Source organism: Callospermophilus lateralis, chromosome 6 (genome assembly GCF_048772815.1).
Source record: "Callospermophilus lateralis isolate mCalLat2 chromosome 6, mCalLat2.hap1, whole genome shotgun sequence".
NCBI classification, from domain to species: Eukaryota; Metazoa; Chordata; class Mammalia; order Rodentia; family Sciuridae; genus Callospermophilus; species Callospermophilus lateralis.
In genome coordinates, this window is record NC_135310.1 from 160,721,086 (window position 1) to 160,741,779 (window position 20,694).

Consider the following 20,694-nt stretch of genomic DNA (forward strand, 5'->3'; position numbering starts at 1 on the left):
TACAAATGACATTCCTCATAGAAATAGAAAAAAATAATCATGAAATTTATCTGGAAAAAGAAGAGACTCAGAATAGCTAAAGCAATCATTAGCAGGAAGAGTGAAGCAGGAGGCATCACTATACTAGACCTTTAACTATATTACAGAACAACATTAACAAATACAGCATTGTATTAGCATCAAAACAGACTGGTAGACCAATGAATAGAGGAATAGAGGACACGTAGACTAACCCACAAAATTACTATTATCTTATATTAGACAAAGGGGCCAAGAACATTAATGGGAGAAAAGATAGGCTCTTCAACAAGTGTTGCTGGGAAAACAAGTGTCTATTTAACACATAGAACACTTCAATTCAGACTAGGCACATTTCAAATACTCAGTAACCTCCTGTAACCAATGGTTGCCATATTGGGTCCTTTGTCTATTTTTCACCTTTTGGTGAGACATATGCTGTAGGCTGCATGAGAAGTCCCCTTGTTTTGTGGTTTCTTGTTGAGTTCCATCAGAAAGGGACACCAAAGATATGAACTTAGATATACAAGAGTAGAGAGAAATGTTTTATTTCTCCCATAAGAATCTATTAGACTGTGAGTTGATTTCTACATGCTTTTGGTGGGAATAACCTTAGTTAGGTCACCTTCTACTAGAATGCTGTCATAATGGCTCTCTCTCCTTTTACCTCCTACCTCTCTTAGTTTACAGAAGGAAAGATGCTTCACAGAATTTGTTAGTTTCCCTCAATCTTGCCCTTACCTTTATCCAAATATATTTTATGACTGCTTTTTCTATTTCTATAAGGAATGTCACTGGGATTTTGATTGGAATTGCATTAAACCTGTATGATGTTTTTGGTAATATGGTCATTTTGACAATATTAATTCTTCCTTTCCAAGAACAAGGGAGATCTTTCCATCTTCTAAGGTCTTCTTTAATTTCTTTCTTTAGCAGTCTGTAGTTTTCATTGTAGTGTTCTTTTATCTTTTTGTTAAGTTGATTCCCAAGATTTTGTTTGTTTGCTTGCCTTTGTGTTTATTGATTTTTTTAAAAAAAATGACAGTAGAATGCATTACAATTTTTGTTACACGTAGATAGCACGATTTTTTATATCTTTGGTTGTAGATAAAGTATGAGGCTATTGTAAATGGGGTAGTTTTCATTGTTTCCCATTCAGAGGATTTGCCATTGATACACAGAAATGCTTTTGATTTATGGGTGTTGATTTTATATCCAGCTACTTTGCTGAAGTCATTTATTAGTTCTAGAAGTTTTCTAGTGCAATTTTTTGGATCTTCTAGGTACAGAATCATATTGACACCAAATATTGCTAATTTGAGTTCTTCTTTACTTATCTGTATCCTTTTAGTTTCTCTTGTCTAATTGCTCTGGCTAGTGTTTCAAGAACTATATTAAATAGAAGTGGTGAAAGAGGGCATCCCTGTCTTGTTCCAGTTTTTAGAGGGAATGCTTTCAATTATTCTCCATTTAGAATTATGTTTGCCTACGGTTTGGCATAGATAGCTTTTACAATGTTGAGATAAGTACCTGTTTTCCCTACTTTTTCTAGTGTTCTGAACATAAAGGGGTGCTGTATTTTGTTGCAAGCTTTTTCTGCTTCTATTGAGATGATAATTTTATTCTTTAAGTCTATTTATGTGATGATTTACATTTATTGATTTCAATATGTTGAACCAACCTTGCATCCCTGGGGTGAACTCTACTTGATTGTGGTGCACAACCTTTTTGATGAGTTTTTGTATTTGATTTGCCAGAATTTTGTTGAGAGTTTTTGCATTTACATTCATTAGAGATATTGTCTTTAGGTTTCTTTTGATGATGTGTCTTTGTCTGATTGTGGGATCAGGATGATACTCATAGAATGAGTTTGAAAGTGTTCCTTCTTTTTCTATTTTACAAAATAATTTAAAGAGTATTGTATTTGTTCTTCTTTAAAGGTCTTGTAGGACTCAGATGAATATCTTTCCAGTCCTAGGCTTTTCTTGGTTGGTAGGCTTTTGATAGTGTCTTTCATTTCATTTCTTAAAATTTATGTGTTTAAATTGTGTATATCATCCTGATTCAATTTGGGTAAATTAAATGACTGTAGAACTTTGTTGATGCCTTTGATATAATCTGTTTTATTGGAGTACAAATTTTCAAAAAAATTTTTAATTATCTTCTGTATTTCTGTGATGTCTGTTGTAATATTTTCTTTTTCATTATGTATTATAGTAATTTGAGATTTCTCTCTTCTTCTCTTCTTTATCTTGACTAAGGCTTTATTAATTTTATTTATGTTTTCAAAGAACCAACTTTTTGTTTTGTCAAGTTTTTCAATTGTTTCTTTTGTTTCAATTTCATTGATTTCAGTTCTAATTTTAATTACTTTCTGTTTTCTACTGCTTTTGGTGTTGATTTGTTTTTTTTTATAGGACTTTGAGATGTAATTTAAGGTCATTTATTTGTTGACTTTTTTTCTTTGAAGGAATGAACTCCATGCAGTGAACTTTCCTCCTAGAACTGCCTTCATAGTGTCCCAGAGATTTTAATACATTGTATCCGTGTTCTCATTTACCCCTGAGAATTTTTTAATCTCCTCTTTGATATCTTTTTCAACCTGTTGCTCATTCAATAGTATATTACTTAGTCTCCAGGTGTTAAAGTAGCTTTTATTTTTTATTTTATCATTAATTTCTAATTTTATTCCACGTGGTCTGATAGAATGCAAGTATATCTCTACTTTTATTTATTTTCCAAGAGTTGCTTTGTTTCATAATATATGGTCAATTTTAGAGAAGGATCCATGTGCTGCTGAGAAGAAATTATATTCACTCGTTGAAGGATGAAATATTCTATATATGTCAGATAAGTCTAGGTTCTTGATTGTATTATTAAGTTCTACAGTTTCTTTGTTCAGCTTTTGTTTGGAAGATCTATCCAGCGGTGAGAGAGGTGAATTAAAGTCACCCAGAATTATTGTGTTGTGGTCTATTTGACTCTTGAACTTGAGAAGAGTTTGTTTGATGAACATAAATGCTTCCAATGTTTGGGGCATATTTACAATTGTTATGTCTTCTTGTAATGATTCCCTTGAGCAGTATAAACTGTCTTTTTAATCACTTTTGAAAAATTCCTTTTAGAGGACCCAATATGGCTGCCCGAAAGGAGGCAGCACTTTCAATGCCTCCGCAGTAACGGGAGCAGAGAGGACCATTAATTCACCTGCATGCGGCCTGCTGAGGGACTTCTAGCAAAATTCCGCTGAAAGGAGACCTGCCGGGAATTAGTAAGTCTATTAGAGGGGTCACTTTGTCCCAGACGAGTGAATCTCAGCGAGTGAAACTCAACAGGAACTCACGGCCAACGCCGAACTCCCGCTGCTGCCCACACTTTGCAGTGTACTTACAAACGGCCACAGCCTGCTTGGGCCCCAGCCGGCCTAGCGCAGAGGCGGTTCGGGGCTGCAAACGACCACCCCCTCCGACCACCCCCTCCCCCCCCCCGCCGGCTCGGCGCTGTGAACAACGACCCCCACCCCCCCACCCCTGCCCCGCCGCGCTCGTGTGAACAGCTCCCGCGGGGGGCGCAGTCCCGCCGGCTCAGCCGAAAAACCGCTGCTCACACATTGCAGCGAGCATACGGAAGGCTGGGTCCTGCCTTCCCAGCTCTGTGAGCCGCCTTTGGGGGTTTGGCACTGGAAACAATCACCCCAACCCCCAACCCCGCGCTCGTGTGGACAGTCCCCGCCTGCCGGGCGCTGCTAAAGGCCCCGCCCGCCCGGCTCTTGCATGGGGGAATCAGGAGTGGCACGGGACCCGCGGTGCGGAATTCCGGCTACCGCTATCACCAGTGCTGACAACTGAGGTCTCTTGCACCAGCTTCCAGGGGCGTGGCTACCAGAGGGCAAGCAAATTCGCTGGGGGTTCTCAGCCCCAAGCTCTACAAACTTAGGGTCTAAGGGAATGGCAAACAGGGAGAATGTGCCCAGGCGTTCTTGAAAACAGGGCTCACAGGAACAGCAGACTTGGTGTGTAGCCAATATTGTGGTGAGCATCACCGGTGCACTCAGGATTAGAGACCCGCCCAGTCCAGGAGGAAGAGCTGCTGCACAGCGATTGGCTCCCGCCTACTGAGAGGAGAAGCGTGGCCCGGTGGGCACAGCTCCACCTACTGGAAGAATAGTGAATCGAACTCTAAGACTGCATGTATTTTTTTTTCCCCCCCTCTGGTCTCCTGTTTTATTCACACTATGGATGATCTCTCTCATACCAGAATTGTAGTTAACAATCTGAATTGATGAGTCTAAAAGACTGCATGTATTAAAAATTTTTTCTTTTTTTTTTCTTTTTATTGGTTTTGTTTTGTTTTTGTTGTTGTTTTCCCCAATTTTTTTTTAAATTCATTTTATTTTATTTTTTAATACTAATTTTCATTTTTATTATTGCGATTATGATTTCTTTTTAATTATTTTTAATTTTCTGTTTCCTTTCTCTCTCTCTTCTTTTCTTCTGTCTTTGCATTTATTTTCAATTCTCATATTCCCCCTTCCTTGAATTCTGCCTGCTTACTCTCATTCTCTTTGGTGACTTATTCCCTCCCCCTATAATACCTTTCCTCCCAAGCAGCAAATAAATTTATAGGAGTAATCAACAACTCAGTAGTCAAACAGAACAAGAAGCAATATGAAAAAGCAAGGAAGGAAAGGAGTACAAACAATGCAGGAAGGCCTAAATATCCAGGAGAATATAGATTCATCAGAAAAATGGTCATATAAAGACCTCAAGGAATACCTTAGACAGATGGAATGGAAACTTAAAGAGGATACGAGACAGCAAATTCAAGCAGCAAAAGAACACATTGAGAACGAATTACAAAAACAGATAAAAGAAGAAGTTAAGCATCTTTATCAGGAGATAGAGATTATAAAAAAGAATCAGACAATAATCTTAGAAATGAAGGAACTTATAAACCAAATTAAAAACTCAAATGAGAGTATCACTAACAGAGTGGAGCAAGTAGAAGCCAGAACGTCAGATAATGAAGACAAAATATATCATCTTGAAAAGAGTCTAGCCAACTCTGATAGGCTGGTTAAAAATCACGAGAGAAGCATCCAAGACATATGTGATAACATTAAAAAACCAAATTTAAGAGTGATCGGGATAGAGGAAGGCACAGAGATTCAAACCAAGGGAATGTGTAATCTACTACATGAAATAATTACAGAAAACTTTCCAGAAATAAAAAAGGAAACAGATATACAAATTGTAGATGCATACAGAACACCGAGCATACAAAATCAAAGTAGACCAACGCCAAGACACATTGTTATGAAGATATCCAATATACAGAACAAAGAGAAAATAGTAAAAGCTACAAGAGAAAGGAGGCAGATTACATTCAGGGGTAAACCAATAAGGTTAACAGCGGATTTTTCATCACAGACACTGAAAGCGAGAAGATCCTGGAACAACGTATTTCAAACACTGAAAGACAATGGATGCCAACCAAGAATTCTGTATCCAGCAAAATTAAGCTTCAGGTACGACAACGGAATAAAAATCTTTCATGATAAACAAAAGCTAAAAGAATTTGCAGCCAGAAAACCAGCATTGCAAAATATCTTGAGCAAAACACTACACGAGGAAGAAATGAGAAACAATAACCAAAGCCAACAGTGGGAAGAGCCCCAGTAAAGACTGACGGAGGGGGGAAAGCTAATCATGGAGAAATAAACTAAATTTAAAAAAAAAAAGAGAGAGACAAATAATCAAACATGGATGGAAGTACAAACCATATAGCAATAGTAACTCTAAACATTAATGGTTTAAACTCTCCAATAAAGCGACATAGACTGGTAACATGGATTAAAAAACAAATCCAACAATATGCTGCCTCCAGGAGACACATCTGACAGGAAAAGACATACACAGGCTGAAGGTGAAAGGTTGGGAAAAAATATACCATGCACACGGTCCTCGCAAACAAGCAGGTGTGGCCATCCTCATATCGAACAAAATCGACTTCAAGACTAAGTTAATCCAAAGGGATAAGGAAGGCCATTATATACTGTTAAAAGGAACCATTCACCAACAAGACATAACAATTATCAATATTTATGCACCAAATAATGGTGCTGCGACGTTCATAAAACAAATTCTCCTCAAGTTCAAGAATCAAATAGACCACAATACAATAATTATGGGTGACTTCAACACACCTCTCTCACCATTGGACAGATCCTCCAAACAAAAGTTGAATAAAGAAACTATAGATCTAAATAACACAATCAATAACCTAGACTTAACTGACGTATATAGAATATATCAACCATCATCAAGTGGATATACTTTTTTCTCAGCAGCACATGGATCCTTCTCAAAAATAGACCATATATTATGCCATAGGGCAAACCTCAGTAAATATAAAGGGGTGGAGATAATACCATGCATTTTATCTGATCATAATGGAATGAAACTGGAAATCAATGATAAAAGAAGGATGGGAAAATCCTATATCACATGGAAAATGAACAATATGTTACTGAATGATCAATGGGTTACAGAAGACATAAAGGAGGAAATCAAAAAATTCTTAGAGATAAATGAAAATACAGACACAACTTATCGGAATCTATGGGACACAATGAAAGCAGTTTTAAGAGGGAAAATTCATCGCCTGGAGGTCATTCCTCAAAAAAAAGAAAAACCAACAAATAAATGAGCTCACACTTCATCTCAAAGCCCTAGAAAAGGAAGAACAAAACAACAGCAAATGCAGCAGAAGGCAAGAAATAATTAAAATCAGAGCGGAAATCAACGAAATTGAAACAAAAGAAACTATTGAAAAAATCAACAAAACTAAAAGTTGGTTCTTCGAAAAAATAAACAAGATTGACAGACCCTTAGCCATGCTAACGAAGAGAAGAAGAGAGAGAACTCAAATTACTAACATACGGGATGAAAAAGGCAATATCACAACAGATGCTACAGAAATACAGAAGACAATTAGAAATTATTTTGAAAACCTATATTCCAATAAAATAGAAGATAGTGAAGACATCGATAAATTTCTTAAGACATATGATTTGCCCAGACTGAGTCAGGAGGATACACACAATTTGAACAGACCAATATCAATGGAGGAAATTGAAGAAACAATCAAGAGACTACCCACCAAGAAAAGCCCAGGACCGGATGGGTATACAGCAGAGTTTTACAAAACTTTTAAAGAAGAATTAATACCAATACTTTTCAAGTTATTTCAGGAAATAGAAAAAGAGGGAGCTCTTCCAAATTCATTCTATTAGGCCAACATCACGTTGATTCCAAAACCAGACAAAGACACCTCAAAGAAAGAAAACTACAGACCAATATCCCTGATGAACCTAGATGCAAAAATCCTCAATAAAATTCTGGCGAATCGGATACAAAGGCACATCAAAAAAATTGTGCACCATGATCAAGTAGGATTCATCCCTGGGATGCAAGTTTGGTTCAATATACGGAAATCAATAAATATTATTCACCACATCAATAGACTTAAAGATAAGAACCATATGATCATCTCGATAGACGCAGAAAAAGCATTCGACAAAATACAGCATCCCTTTATGTTCAAAACATTAGAAAAACTAGGGATAACAGGAAATTACCTTGACATTGTAAAAGCTATCTATGCTAAGCCTCAGGCTAGCATCATTCTGAATGGAGAAAAATTGAAGGCATTCCCTCTAAAATCTGGAACAAGACAGGGATGCCCTCTATCACCACTTCTATTCAATATAGTTCTCGAAACACTGGCCAGAGCAATTAGACAGACAAAAGAAATTAAAGGCATAAAAATTGGAAAAGAAGAACTTAAATTATCATTATTTGCGGATGACATGATTTTATACCTAGAAGACCCAAAAGGGTCTACAAAAAAACTACTAGAACTAATAAATGAATTCAGCAAAGTAGCAGGATATAAAATCAACACGCATAAATCAAAGGCATTCCTGTATATCAGCAACAAAACTTCTGAAATGGAAATGAGGAAAACCACTCCATTCACAATATCCTCAAAAAAAATAAAATAAAATACTTGGGAATCAACCTAACAAAGGAGGTGAAAGATATATACAATGAAAACTACAGAACCCTAAAGAGAGAAGTAGAAGAAGATCTTAGAAGATGGAAAAATATACCCTGTTCATGGATAGGCAGAACTAACATCATCAAAATGGCGATATTACCAAAAGTTCTATATAGGTTTAATGCAATGCCAATCAAAATCCCAAAGGCATTGCTTGTAGAAATAGATAAAGCAATCATGAAATCCATATGGAAAAATAAAAGACCCAGAATAGCAAAAGCAATTCTAAGCAGGAAGTGCGAATCAGGCGGTATAGCGATACCAGATTTCAAACTATATTACAGAGCAATAGTAACAAAGACAGCATGGTACTGGTACCAAAAGAGGCGGGTGGACCAATGGTACAGAATAGAGGACACAGAGACCAATCCACAAAGTTACAACTATCTTATATTTGATAAAGGGGCTAAAAACATGCAATGGAGGAAGGATAGCATCTTCAACAAATGGTGTTGGGAAAACTGGAAATCCATATGCAACAAAATGAAACTGAACCCCCTCCTCTCACCATGCACAAAAGTTAACTCAAAATGGATCAAAGACCTTGATATCAAATCAGAGACTCTGCGTCTGATAGAAGAAAGAGTTGGCTACGATCTACATATAGTGGGGTCGGGCTCCAAATTCCTTAATAGGACACCCATAGCACAAGAGTTAATAGCAAAAATCAACAAATGGGACTTACTTAAACTAAAAAGTTTTTTCACAGCAAGAGAAACAATAAGAGAAGTAAATAGGGAGCCTACATCATGGGAACAAATATTTACTCCTCACACATCAGATAGAGCCCTAATATCCAGAATATACAAAGAACTCAAAAAATTAGACAATAAGATAACAAATAACCCAATCAACAAATGGGCCAAGGACCTGAACAGAAACTTCTCAGAGGAGGACATACAATCAATCAACAAGTACATGAAAAAATGCTCATCATCTCTAGCAGTCAGAGAAATGCAAATCAAAACCACCCTAAGATACCATCTCACTCCAGTAAGATTGGCAGCCATTATGAAGTCGAACAATAACAAGTGCTGGCGAGGTTGTGGGGAAAAGGGTTCTCTTGTACATTGCTGGTGGGGCTGCAAATTGGTGTGGCCAATTTGGAAAGCAGTATGGAGATTCCTGGGAAAGCTGGGAATGGAACCACCATTTGACCCAGCTATTGCCCTTCTCGGACTATTCCCTGAAGACCTTAAAAGAGCGTATTACAGGGATACTGCCACATCGATGTTCATAGCAGCACAATTTACAATAGCTAGATTGTGGAACCAACCCAGATGCCCTTCAATGGATGAATGGATTAAAAAAATGTGGCATCTATACACCATGGAGTATTACGCAGCACTAAAAAATGACAAAATCTTGGAATTTGCAGGGAAATGGATGGCACTAGAGCAGATTATGCTTAGTGAAGCTAGCCAATCCCTAAAAAACAAATACCAAATGTCATCTTTGATATAATGAGAGCAACTAAGAATAAAGCAGGGAGGAATAGCAGGAAGAAAAGATTAACATTAAACAGAGACATGAGGTGGGAGGGAAAGGGAGAGAAAAGGGGAATTGCATGGAAATGGAGGGAGACCCTCATTGTTATACTAAATTACATATAAGAGGTTGTAAGTGGAATGGGAAAATAAACAAGGTGAGAAATGAATTACAGTAGAAGGGGTAGAGAGAGAAGATGGGAGGGGAGGGGAGGGGGGATAGTAGAGGATAGGAAAGGTAGCAGAATACAACAGTTACTATTATGGTATTATGTAAAAATGTGGATGTGTAACCCATGTGATTCTGCAATCTGTACTTGGGGTAAAAAAGGGAGTTCATAACTCACTTGAAGCTAATGTATGCTAATGTATGAAATATGATATGTCAAGAGCTTTGTAGGGTTTTGAACAACCTATAAAAAAAAAAAGAAAAATTCCTTTTAGTAAAATAGATATGGCTGTTTTACTGGATATTGCCACTGGTTTTAAAAATAACACAGTGTAGTACAATATTGCCATGGTTTATGTTTTACATAAGTATAACTGGAAGACTAAATCCTTGAAGTGAAATTCTTGGGTAAAAGGTGAATATGTAAGTAATATTTGTTACTTTCATATAAATTTCCAATTTTGCTTTCATCTTACTAGAAGAAGTGGTGGTAGTAACAGAGCTATTCCACATCAGTCACTACCTGATGGATGGCACAAGGAGAATAAAAAGACAGCTGGGTTCTCCAGCTTCCTGTGACCTCTGTGACAGATGGGGACTGTCACCAGCTTTGTGGCATGAGAATGCACCACTGTATGACCCAGCTGCCTTTGCTTGATTTTGCATCACATACCGCAACACAAGACTGAGGATGATTCAAGCAGACTTACTTGAAAGGATCTATAAATTTGACATGTTCTCAAAGTCTTCCTTAGGAAGGACGCCTGCATTCCACCAGATGTCCATCTCTGTAAATTAGCACAAATGGACTGACAATTGCATAACCAAGAGTCAGAGTTTCTTGAGTGATTTCTGTTATGGACTCCTTGTGTAAGGAGAAATTTAGAAGTAAAGTCAGAAAGCCATCTGCCCAACAAAAGAAGAGAAAGCAGAGCATCAAGAGAAGAACACTTTGAGAGGCCTTCACCTCAGGGGGTGTTCTGTGGAGGAGCTTGGAGGTCTGAAGGTAGAGCACCTGCTGGTGGTGCTTGTGGAGGAGGGACACCATGTGGCCACTGGCCCTGCCCATGATACATCTCGAAGGACCATGAGAACAATAAAACTTTATCTGATTATCGAGTTGTGTGGTTGAAAGTAACAGTAGTTGTCACTTCTAATAATTTGTGATGTGTTCATGCTGCTGATATTTTTGATGTAAAATAGTAAGTTCATGCTTATCAAGGAATTGAGTAACCAAAAGAAGAGGAAAAAGGAAAGGATGTGCCATGTAGACCTGGGTTTTAGTCTCCTCCAGCTGGGGCTCTGGGACTGATGGTGATGGCCTGGACCACCGTGAGGAGACTGGTGGTGCAGATGGACAGGCCCCGGGCCACTCTCTCCAGGTAACCCAGTATCTTACAGCCGACATCATACAGAAAATTCATCAAAGCAAAAGCTGCTACTGTCCTTGGCATTCCCCTGGAGAAAAGGGTTATAATATTGGTGAAGGCCAAATGGATGAGAATAAGGTGTATATGTTTCTTCTCACTGCCTTGAAAAATGCATATGTAATGCACAAGAACAAAGATGTTCCCCACAAGGCCAAGCTCTGTTGGGAAGACGATGATTATCCCCTTGACGAGGTTCACAACCATGTTATCCTCACAGGCACAATAACATGGATGCTGCAAACATCTGTTCAAAGAAACCAACAGCAATTTTTCAATGTTATCTGTAAAAGCATTCACATCCACAATTTTTAAAGGGAAAAGGCAGTCAGGGCATGGGTAACTGTTGCAAATCTTTGTCCCAGAAGCCTTTACTTTCTGTGTCATTCTTCATGGGTCATTCTATATGGTGTCAGATGCCATTTTGACAACGAATATCTAAAATTCTAAATCATCAATTCAGTATTTTTTTATAAGTACACATTGGCAAAACAAAGCTACTTATTCAAATTCTTAATATTTCTCCTATATTCAACTCATAGGTTGAACTAAACCTAAATTTCACCAGCCAGAATTTCCCCATTTTTAAAATCTTAATCTAGCACATTCTCAATTATTCTCTCTCTAAATCCAAGGACTAATGTTTGATCTGACTATCTTCCCCACACCATCACCCACCAGGAAGGTACAAAATTCTTTAACTAATTAATTCTTTAATTAATTCTTATTAATTCAGCCAGTTTCAAAATCCGTATCACCTTTTATTTTGTTGAATTGCCCTTTCTGTCTCTCACTTTTGTGAATGTAAGAAATTCCAGCTTTTCTTTTAGGATGTCTAGTTTTATGTCTTTGCTGACAGTCCCTTAACATTTCTTTACTTCTACACACTAAAATGACTTGTGGTCTTACTGCCTTAGATTTTCAGCACTTTTTAGAGCCCTCAAGTAGGCAGACTGCATGACCTTTCCATGTAGGATCCAGTGGTCAGAGCTGATCAGCAAAGGCCTCCAGGGACCAGGCTCCAGCCTGAGAAGGTCCATAATCCACAGGCTGCAGCCAGGGAGGGTGCCCTAGAGGACCATGGAGGCTGCCTGTGACAGTCTCAGGAGATGTCCATTCCCACCCGGGCCTCAGGGGCTCTAAGGGAAGTCTAGGTCAGGTCTGGGTGTGCTGATAACAATGAGATCAGCCCAGGAGGATTAACTATGGGTTATGTGCTGTCTTGACAAGTGAGCACTTAAGAAAAAGGAACCCCTTGTAAAGCCTGCTCATAACAAAGTAGGTTGGGAGACATTTTGCATGAAAAGAAAACCCCAGGGTAGGGGACCTGAGGGCATTTATACCTGCAGTGAGCCCTGGGGGACGAGACTTCATTCAGCTCTGTAGCCTGTGCTACCTGTGCCTCTGTTCCCAACATTTTAGGGCTAAAGAATCTTTATCCATTCCCACCAATGTCATGCAAAAATGGACAGGATGCTACCTTTTCACATTTAAGTGCTCTGATCTCAAGTCTAACCTAGGAACTGAACAGCTGGTTCATGCCCTAAAATCTCTCCAACAGCATAAATCCCATCACTTGTTGACTTCAACTGGTGGATCCCTGTGTTTTCTACTTAATTCCACCATATTCCCATCACTCCATTCCAAAAGCCTCTCATCCTTAACATTCCTCTGCAGATTTAACATAAGCTCAAGATCTCGTGCCACCTTAACACCTCTCATATTTGGCTGTAATTTCTTCTGTAATACCTCTCCTTTAATTCACTATATATTCTTCATTCTGATTGATAAAAACCACTCCTGATTCACATCTGATGTCAGTTTTCAACTTTAATGTATGTACCTTTGTGTCTCAGGATTGTCTTTAAAACCCAGACTTATTCTATGATTTTACTCCTCATGAATTTTTAGTGGATTTTCCCAGAACTGTACATCAAATCAAACTGCACAATGATGGCTATAGCACCTCAGCTGTCAAAGGTTCATCAGACAAAGGCCTCCAGGAAGAATCAGAATATGGACGGCCTGCAGGTGACCAGGAACCAGGGGATGCTACCTAGGAGTGACCCCAGGACAGGTCTGAGTCCCCACTGGGTGAGCACAGGACCTCCCAGGGAAGCCTGGGCAGGTCTGGCTATTCAACAGGGCTCAGGGAGGAGCAATCACTAGGTCTTGTGGTGTTGTGTGCTAGGGACAGAAGAGGCACCAAAGACAGCAGCCAGGCTCAGAGGGCACAGCGTTTGCTGTAATCAATCAATCCCTGAACCCCGAGTTCAGGGAATTTCAGAGTTTTATACCCAGCATGCAAGGGGAGGGGCTCAGAAGCTCAGAGTCTGCAGGAGTTCACATAAAAGCAGCTTTTTCTTTCATTGTTGTGGGCAAGTTAACCCTTCAAGGACAACCCCTGAGCAGGGGAGAGCTTCTTCTCCCCTCTCTTTCCTCCCCCTGCCAGCTGTCACCATGGAGCCCATTTGTAACTCATCTTAAAAATGTAGACATCTCTGTGAAGCCCAGCTCAAGGCCACAGGCCTTGTTTTTACATTTCTACCAACTACAATACTGGATATGTTTGTTAAAAAGTGGTAAGGGGTGTCCAGCACCTGGAGTGCTGGAATCTTCCCGGCCAGTGGCCAAGTAAAACAGGGCGACATGAAAATAGGAAGTTTATCCTCATTGAACTCTTTTGCAGAGACTCTTTTTCTGACAGTCCTAAAATCAGCCATGGTGGAGATTTCCAGAGGAACCCAGTTAAGACTTTTCTGTGGAGAAAGGGGGACCATTTCAATTGTGCACAGTGCAGGTGAGAGTGGCTCTTAGAGTAGGAATCCCCAGTTAAGCCTGGGATATCAAGAGGCTGGAACCAAAAGGAGGAGATGTATCTTTACTCAGACAGGGCAGTGGTGGCATTTGAGCTTGTACACAACCCTGTCCTCAGCTAGCCCAGTGCCGAGTCACCCATGTGTGTTGTCTTCAGCTTCTGAACAAAAGGGCTGCTCTATGTCAGTCCATGTGGATTGCTGTCTTCTCTCCCTCCTTTGCTTCATTTTACTGCCCACCTTTCTTTCTTTCTTTCTTCAGAATGCTCTGAAGGCAGAAGCCCCAGTGCTGGCCATCAGGTATCCTGTCCTGTGTTTGAAGAACATCTTGAAAATGCACAGAGATGACATTTTAGAGTCTCCTTTCAATGGAGTTCTTCCACTTTTCCTGGAGCTTAGACTCAGGAGAGCCCTGGGCAGGTGCGGTAGAGAAGGGCGCTGAGCGCTGACCACACTTTCCAGGCTGCATGCTGCTGGAGGGTCCTCTCTGCACTGCGCGGCTACCCTCTGTGTCCACAGGTGTCTGTCTGGTGTCCAGCACCACGTGACTCATTCTTTGGCATGAGTAAGTCATGGGGGAGACACTTCCAGGCCATGTTGATGTTCTGTGACACCTAAACCCTCACCCACTGGTCTGAGCATCCACTGATGGTCTCTTCCTGGAGAAATTGCTCTTAGGATGTTGCAAAGGGCGATTTTCTAATTTCACTGCTCTCCTTTTGCATTTATCATTTGTGTGTTCCATGCAAGTTAGAGCTTTCCCTTTCCCTGGTTCACTTACATTCATTGTGCACCTTTGTGTTCTTGGTTCATGGGAAGGTGATGTCATCTTATGTCATTACTCAGTTTGACTCAGGTTTTCTCACTTTGGCCAGCAGAGCCCTGCAAGCTGGCCCCCTAGTTGGCATGCCTGTCCCTCTTGGATCCCTTCTTTACCTTGTGACATAATAGACGCTCAGTCTCATCTTACCTTTCTCTGAATTAGCCCTGAAACAACCTCTGTGTTAAACGCTCTGCTTCCTTTGTATCAGAAAACGGTATTCAGAACCCAATCCTGGATGGAGGAGAATGGAGTAAACCATTTTATTTTCCTGCTTTCATACCCGAGACATCTTCTCATCCAAATGAGCCCCAATAGTGCTCTCCTCAAAGGGCTCATCTTCCACCAGATGCACAAGTGTTTGGGGTCTGCTCTGTGCCAAGTGCACCCTTGGTATGGGAACAGGGTCACACAGGAGTGAAGGGACAGTGACCAGGGCCCTGGGTCCCACCCAGCCCTGTGCTGTGCTCCCTGGTGGAGAAGCCACGCTCTTCTCACCTCAGCTCGGCCCTGAGATCAACATGGTGGTGTCCTTTGCACCAGGGACCAGGACGGCAGCAGAGTGAACCTGTGCAAGGGTCATTCTTGTCTGTAGATGACCGTGGAGGTGTCCTTGAGCTTCGCACCAGGACTGATTTCTAAAGGAGGGTGGGAGGATCCTTCTGAGTGTCCAGGCTCACTTACAGTCTCATGACTGAGGAATAAAGCACCAGTCAGGGCAGCAATGTGAGCTCTGTACACAGATGTAGGACGGTGACTTTGGTCCTGCCCAGGTCCTGGTTGGGGCTTTCTCTGAGAGCAGAGTCCCCAGTGCTGGTCATCAGGTGCCACATCCCTGTGGGTGGAGAGGGCCTTAAATATGAGTGGAGGTGACCCTCTGTGTCTCAGACCCTGGCCCCATTCTGATTCAGTCGTGGGCCTTTGGGAAGGGGAAGGGAAGGCCAAGAAATGGAACCTCAGACACAGAAACTTGGCTGGTTGTTCACTTTCTCTGCACAAACTTTTACTAAAATAATCATGTCCCAATTAAGCCTGGGATTACTTCTGAGCCAAACAAAGCAGTAATTGTGGAGGGAGAGAAAGCCATACTCCAGGGACTGAGGTGTGCAGAGCGGTTGATGCTCTCTGACAGGTGCCACTGTGACAACTGGAGTCCTGGAGGTGGTTTATGTGGCAAGAGCCCCACGGACCCAGAGGTACAACAGGACCTGGGAAGCTGCCCTTGTCAGAAGGACCAACACAGAGCTTGTCTGCAGCACAGCCCCAGGTGAGTGGGCCTGAGGTTCTGGTTTCCTCACAGGCACAAGTGACATTTCCTCTGCAGCACGGAGCTTACTCTCTGTGGCTGAGCAGGGGGGTTGCTGAGAGGGTCGGAGCCTTAGGACCTCACTCTGCCCGTTTGTAGGAAGGACCTGAAGACAGAGGACACAGATGTCCCTCCAGAGACTCTTAGGCATCTCTGTCCTAATGTTCAGGATCTGGTACCACGAGAGAGCTCTGGGTGCATATTTGCAGAAGGTTACCCTCTTACTTTATTTAACAAGTCAGAATGGTACAGATCTTTTCAAGCGTCTATGGAAATTTTTGTACCTTCAGCCTGCAATTTCACCTGAATTGTGACTGCATTAGCTTTCATAAAATTTGACATTTCCTTTTAGATGCATTTCTCTTTTTACAGGATGGAGCACTGTGGGTTTTTTCCTTTATGTTAACAATTCTTTAAGCAAGTTTCTGAGTAATTTGGAAGATTTGTTTCTGTATTCATCCTTGAATCATCCCTATTACACAATATATCATGCCATACTTGGAAGTCAATTCCACTACTTACATTCATGTTTGATGGAGAAACTATTAGAAACTATTAAGATTAGGTGCTGCAGTTGTGGCTCAGTGGTAGAGCGCTTGCCTAGCATGTGCGATGCCCTGGGTTCTATCCTCAGCACCACATAAAATAAATAAATGAAATAAAGGTACTGTGTTCAACTATAACTAAAAAAATGAATATTTAAAACAAAAACAGAAACTATTAAGATTAAATACTATAGTTGCTTTTTAAAGAGTACCCACTATGACTCTGCCAGGCTGGGGGTTAGTATAACATGAAATATCTCACATTAGTTTTATCCTGTTATTTTGCAGCAAGAATCAGTCATGTCATGATTCATTTTGAAAACCATGTCTGATGCATGCAGTCACCTGCATGAACTGTCGACTGTTGGTCCTGGTGGGGCTTATGCCTGTCTGAATGTGAAGCCTGCCTTGTAAAATAGTTCACCACTCCCCAAGGCACCTGGGAGAGAAGGCAGATGTCTGATATCTTCACTTTGGTCAGCAAGAAAGAGAAGTCATATATTAGAAGTCTCTGAATCTGCCCCCAAACATGAGTCAGAGCTTTGAAATTGGGAAAAGGAAGAGAGAGCTAGAACATATGTGAACACCTAGACAAACAAGTGAAACATACACAGGAGAAGTTCTGATAAATCTGGGAGGATATTGGGACATACTGACCCCAGTAGTAATTTTTCACCCATCAAGAGGCTCCCTGGTACACACTAGGGCACAAGCCTATGTTTATGATTTTTTTTTTGGTGCCAGACACTGAATCCAGGAGCACTTAACCACTGAGCCTCATCTCCAGCCCTTTCAATTTTTTTATTTTGAGACAGGGTCTCACTAAGTTGCTTAGGGCCTTGCTTAGATGCTGAGGCTGGCCTTCACGTTGTGATTCTTCTGTCTCCCAACCACTGGGGTTACAGGCATGCACCATCAGGCCTGGATTGTTCATGCACGTTATGGCCTCAGAGACCCTCAGGAAAAGGGATATAAAGCAACCCTCTAGCATTTTGTAGGGAGAAGAGGGAGAAGGCTTACAGAAAGGTTTCCTCAGTATAAACAACATGTAATTTTTATGCATTGGACCAAACATCCTTGTTTCTTTCATTCTGGCGAAGTTGCCAACAGTTTGAAAGAAATCCCTTAGTGAGAAAAGGGATTGAGAACAGGGGTGTAAGGAGCAACATTTTATCCCTGCCTGAATCTGAAAATCGGCTTGGCCTGGTGAAGACCAAAGCAGCCCGTTGTTAATCAGGCTTGCAGGGAGCCACAGAGATCAGGCTGCAAATCTGACAGAAATCATTCCCCTGCAGTTCTGCAGCAGCTGCACTGTGCCACTGTGACCCTGTGTGAGTGAGTTCTTCCCAATGTAATCATCCCCACCTGCTGTGCTCAGTGTGGCCTTAAGGGAGCCTAGTCCATGAACTGCCTCTCCTCACCACAGCACCAACCCTAATCAACCCCTTCTCCTAACCCAGCTCCATAAGCATCCACACATCCAGAAAGGATGCTGGCTCCCCCAGTGGTCCTTGAGGTCACTCAGGGGGAGCTCAGACCTCTGCCAAGACCCTCCTAGAGGGCCACACTGGCTCCTCTGGGCACCAGCCATGGCTGCATCTGCTGACGATCTGATCTTGTCACACAGGACACTCGGTGCTGATGTCTCTGTCTGATTCAGTGAACATCAGAATCCTGTCTGGAAAGGTCGTGCAGACTGACTTGACCTTGGGGATCACAAGGACCACCGCAGACTTGTAAGCAGGAGGTCCCAGAGTCGGTTGGGGCTTACAGTTCAGAAACACTGACGTTCAGTTCTCAAAAATGAGACATTTGTAAGCAAAAGGCAAACCTGGAAACCATTATATTCATGAAAATGTGACCCAGAAAGGAATACTGAGCAGAAGGAGAGGCACTGTGGGTGGTGTGATGGGTCAGAGAAGGGAAAGTCCTGAGCATCGAGGTTTTCTAAGAGTGTGTGCGGGGGGTGTGGGGAGAGATGGAGGACACACATGAGCCCAGGATTTTAGAACTGATGATGAGGACAGACAGAATGATAACAGAAACATGGCAGAAGTTCAGGTTTGGCCAACGGTGGGTTGAGGGCAGCCTTGCTGAGGTTGAGCACAGGGTGGGATTAGGGATGTGGAAGCAGAACTGGTTTTGCTTGTGTGGACTTTAAAGAAAAGGTGGATTGTAAACTTAGAACTTTGAATACTAGCCCCCAGGATAGTATTTTCCCCCATATTCTTACTAGTTAAAGAGACACACAAAGAATGCCGTTGTGGTTTAGATATGAGGGTCCCACAAAGCCCATGAGTGGAGCAATGCAGGGAGTCAGAGAGGAAGTGATGGGTCATGAGAGCCTTGGGCTAGTCGATGCCTTAGTCCCTGCTGGGGTTACCCAGGGGTGACTGTATGCAGTGGACAACTGGGACTGGGCCTTGGGGCAGGCATTTTGTCCTTGTGTGGGGGGTCTCCCTCTTGCTTCCTAGTGCCATGTTCTCAGCTACTTTTCTGCACCACATTCATCTACCACGATGTTCTGTCACACCTCTGGCCCTCAAGGATGGAGTTGGCCCTCTGTGGACTGGGATCCCTAAAATCATGAGCCCACAAATGAGGCTTTCCTCCTGTAAAATTGTTCTTGTCAAGTCTTTTGGTTACAGATGAGGAAAGAGGAGTAAAACAAGAGACCAGAAAAATGAGTAGAGTAGTTCTTTAGATAAAACTAGCACTGTGATGTGTGTACTGTCATGACACTTTAGAGAATGATGTATGAAAGGCTTTCTGAAGATAAATATAATAATTTCTAATGTTTTTTCCCTAAAACATGTCTGCAGTATCCACAGGCCTCTGCCTAAGAAGTAAGAAATGGTTCTGGACCTGGCGAAGGGAACGACCTTCATGTTCCTAACAGGACTGGGCATTGCTGGGAACACCTTTGTCCTTGTGAGCTACATTTACGTTTTCAGAGGCAGTGAGAAGAAACCTATCCACCTCATTCTCATCCACTTGGCTTTCACAAATATCCTAATGCTTTTTACCAAAGGCACACCAAGGACAATAGCCAGCTTTGGTTTGAGAAACCTCCTAGGTGATGCAGGCTGTAAGATTGTGGTTTATCTGGAGAGGGTGGCCCGGGGCCTGTCCATCTGCAGCACCAGTCTCCTCACAGTGGTCCAGGCCATCACCATCAGTCCCAGAGCCTCCAGGTGGAGGAGGCTGCAGCCTAGGTCTGCATGGCACATCCTTTCCTTGTTGCTCTTCTGTTGGATTCTCAATTCCTTGATAAGCGTGAACTTACTATTTTATATCAAAAATATCAGCAGCATGAACACATCAGCATTTAGTGAAAATGATAACTACTGCTATTTTCTACCAGAAAACCGGATAATTGGAAGAATTTTCACTGGTCTCATGGTCTTCAGAGATGCTGTGTTCCAGGGTGTCATGGGTGGGGCCAGTGGCCACATGGTCTTTCTCCTCCACAAGCACCACCAGCAGGTGCTCCACCTTCAGAACTCCAAGCTCCTCTACAGAACGCCCCCTGAGGTGAAGGCTGCGAAGAGTGTCCTCCTTCTGATGCTCTGCTTTCTCCTCTTCTATTGGGCAGACTGTTTTATTTTGTTACATTCATTTTTCTCCTTACTGAAGGATTGTGTATCTGTAAGTACTCATGAATTTCTGACCCTTGGTTATGCGATTGTTAGCCCATTTCTGCTGATTCACAGAGATGGATATCTGGTTGAAAGTTGTCATGCTCAGTAAGAAAGAAAAACTGAGAAATTATCCATTTCAGTGATCCTTTTAGTACGTTTGAAATCCTGTTAGTTTTGTGCTGCTTTATGTGATGCCAGACATTAAGAGGAGGAAAGTCACACAGAGGTGCATTCTCACAGCTCCAAGTCGGTGACAGTCTGGAATGCACAGAGGTCACTGGGAGCTGGAGGGACCCAGCTATCTCCTCTTTGTTCTTCCTGCCACCCTTCAGGAAGAATCTGAT

General features: G+C 41.6%; 1 protein-coding gene and 1 pseudogene across 1 annotated transcript; one reads left to right on the forward strand and one right to left on the reverse strand.

Annotated features, from left to right (window-relative positions):
- Positions 1-10,546: 10,546 nt before the first annotated feature.
- LOC143402230 (putative vomeronasal receptor-like protein 4) lies at positions 10,547-11,432 on the reverse strand (annotated as a pseudogene).
- An 8,130-nt stretch (positions 11,433-19,562) lies between these two features.
- Positions 19,563-20,459, forward strand: LOC143401004 (putative vomeronasal receptor-like protein 4). The gene has a single exon (XM_076857979.2). It carries the CDS (start codon positions 19,563-19,565, stop codon positions 20,457-20,459), a length of 897 nt encoding a protein of 298 aa, XP_076714094.2.
- Positions 20,460-20,694: the final 235 nt, after the last annotated feature.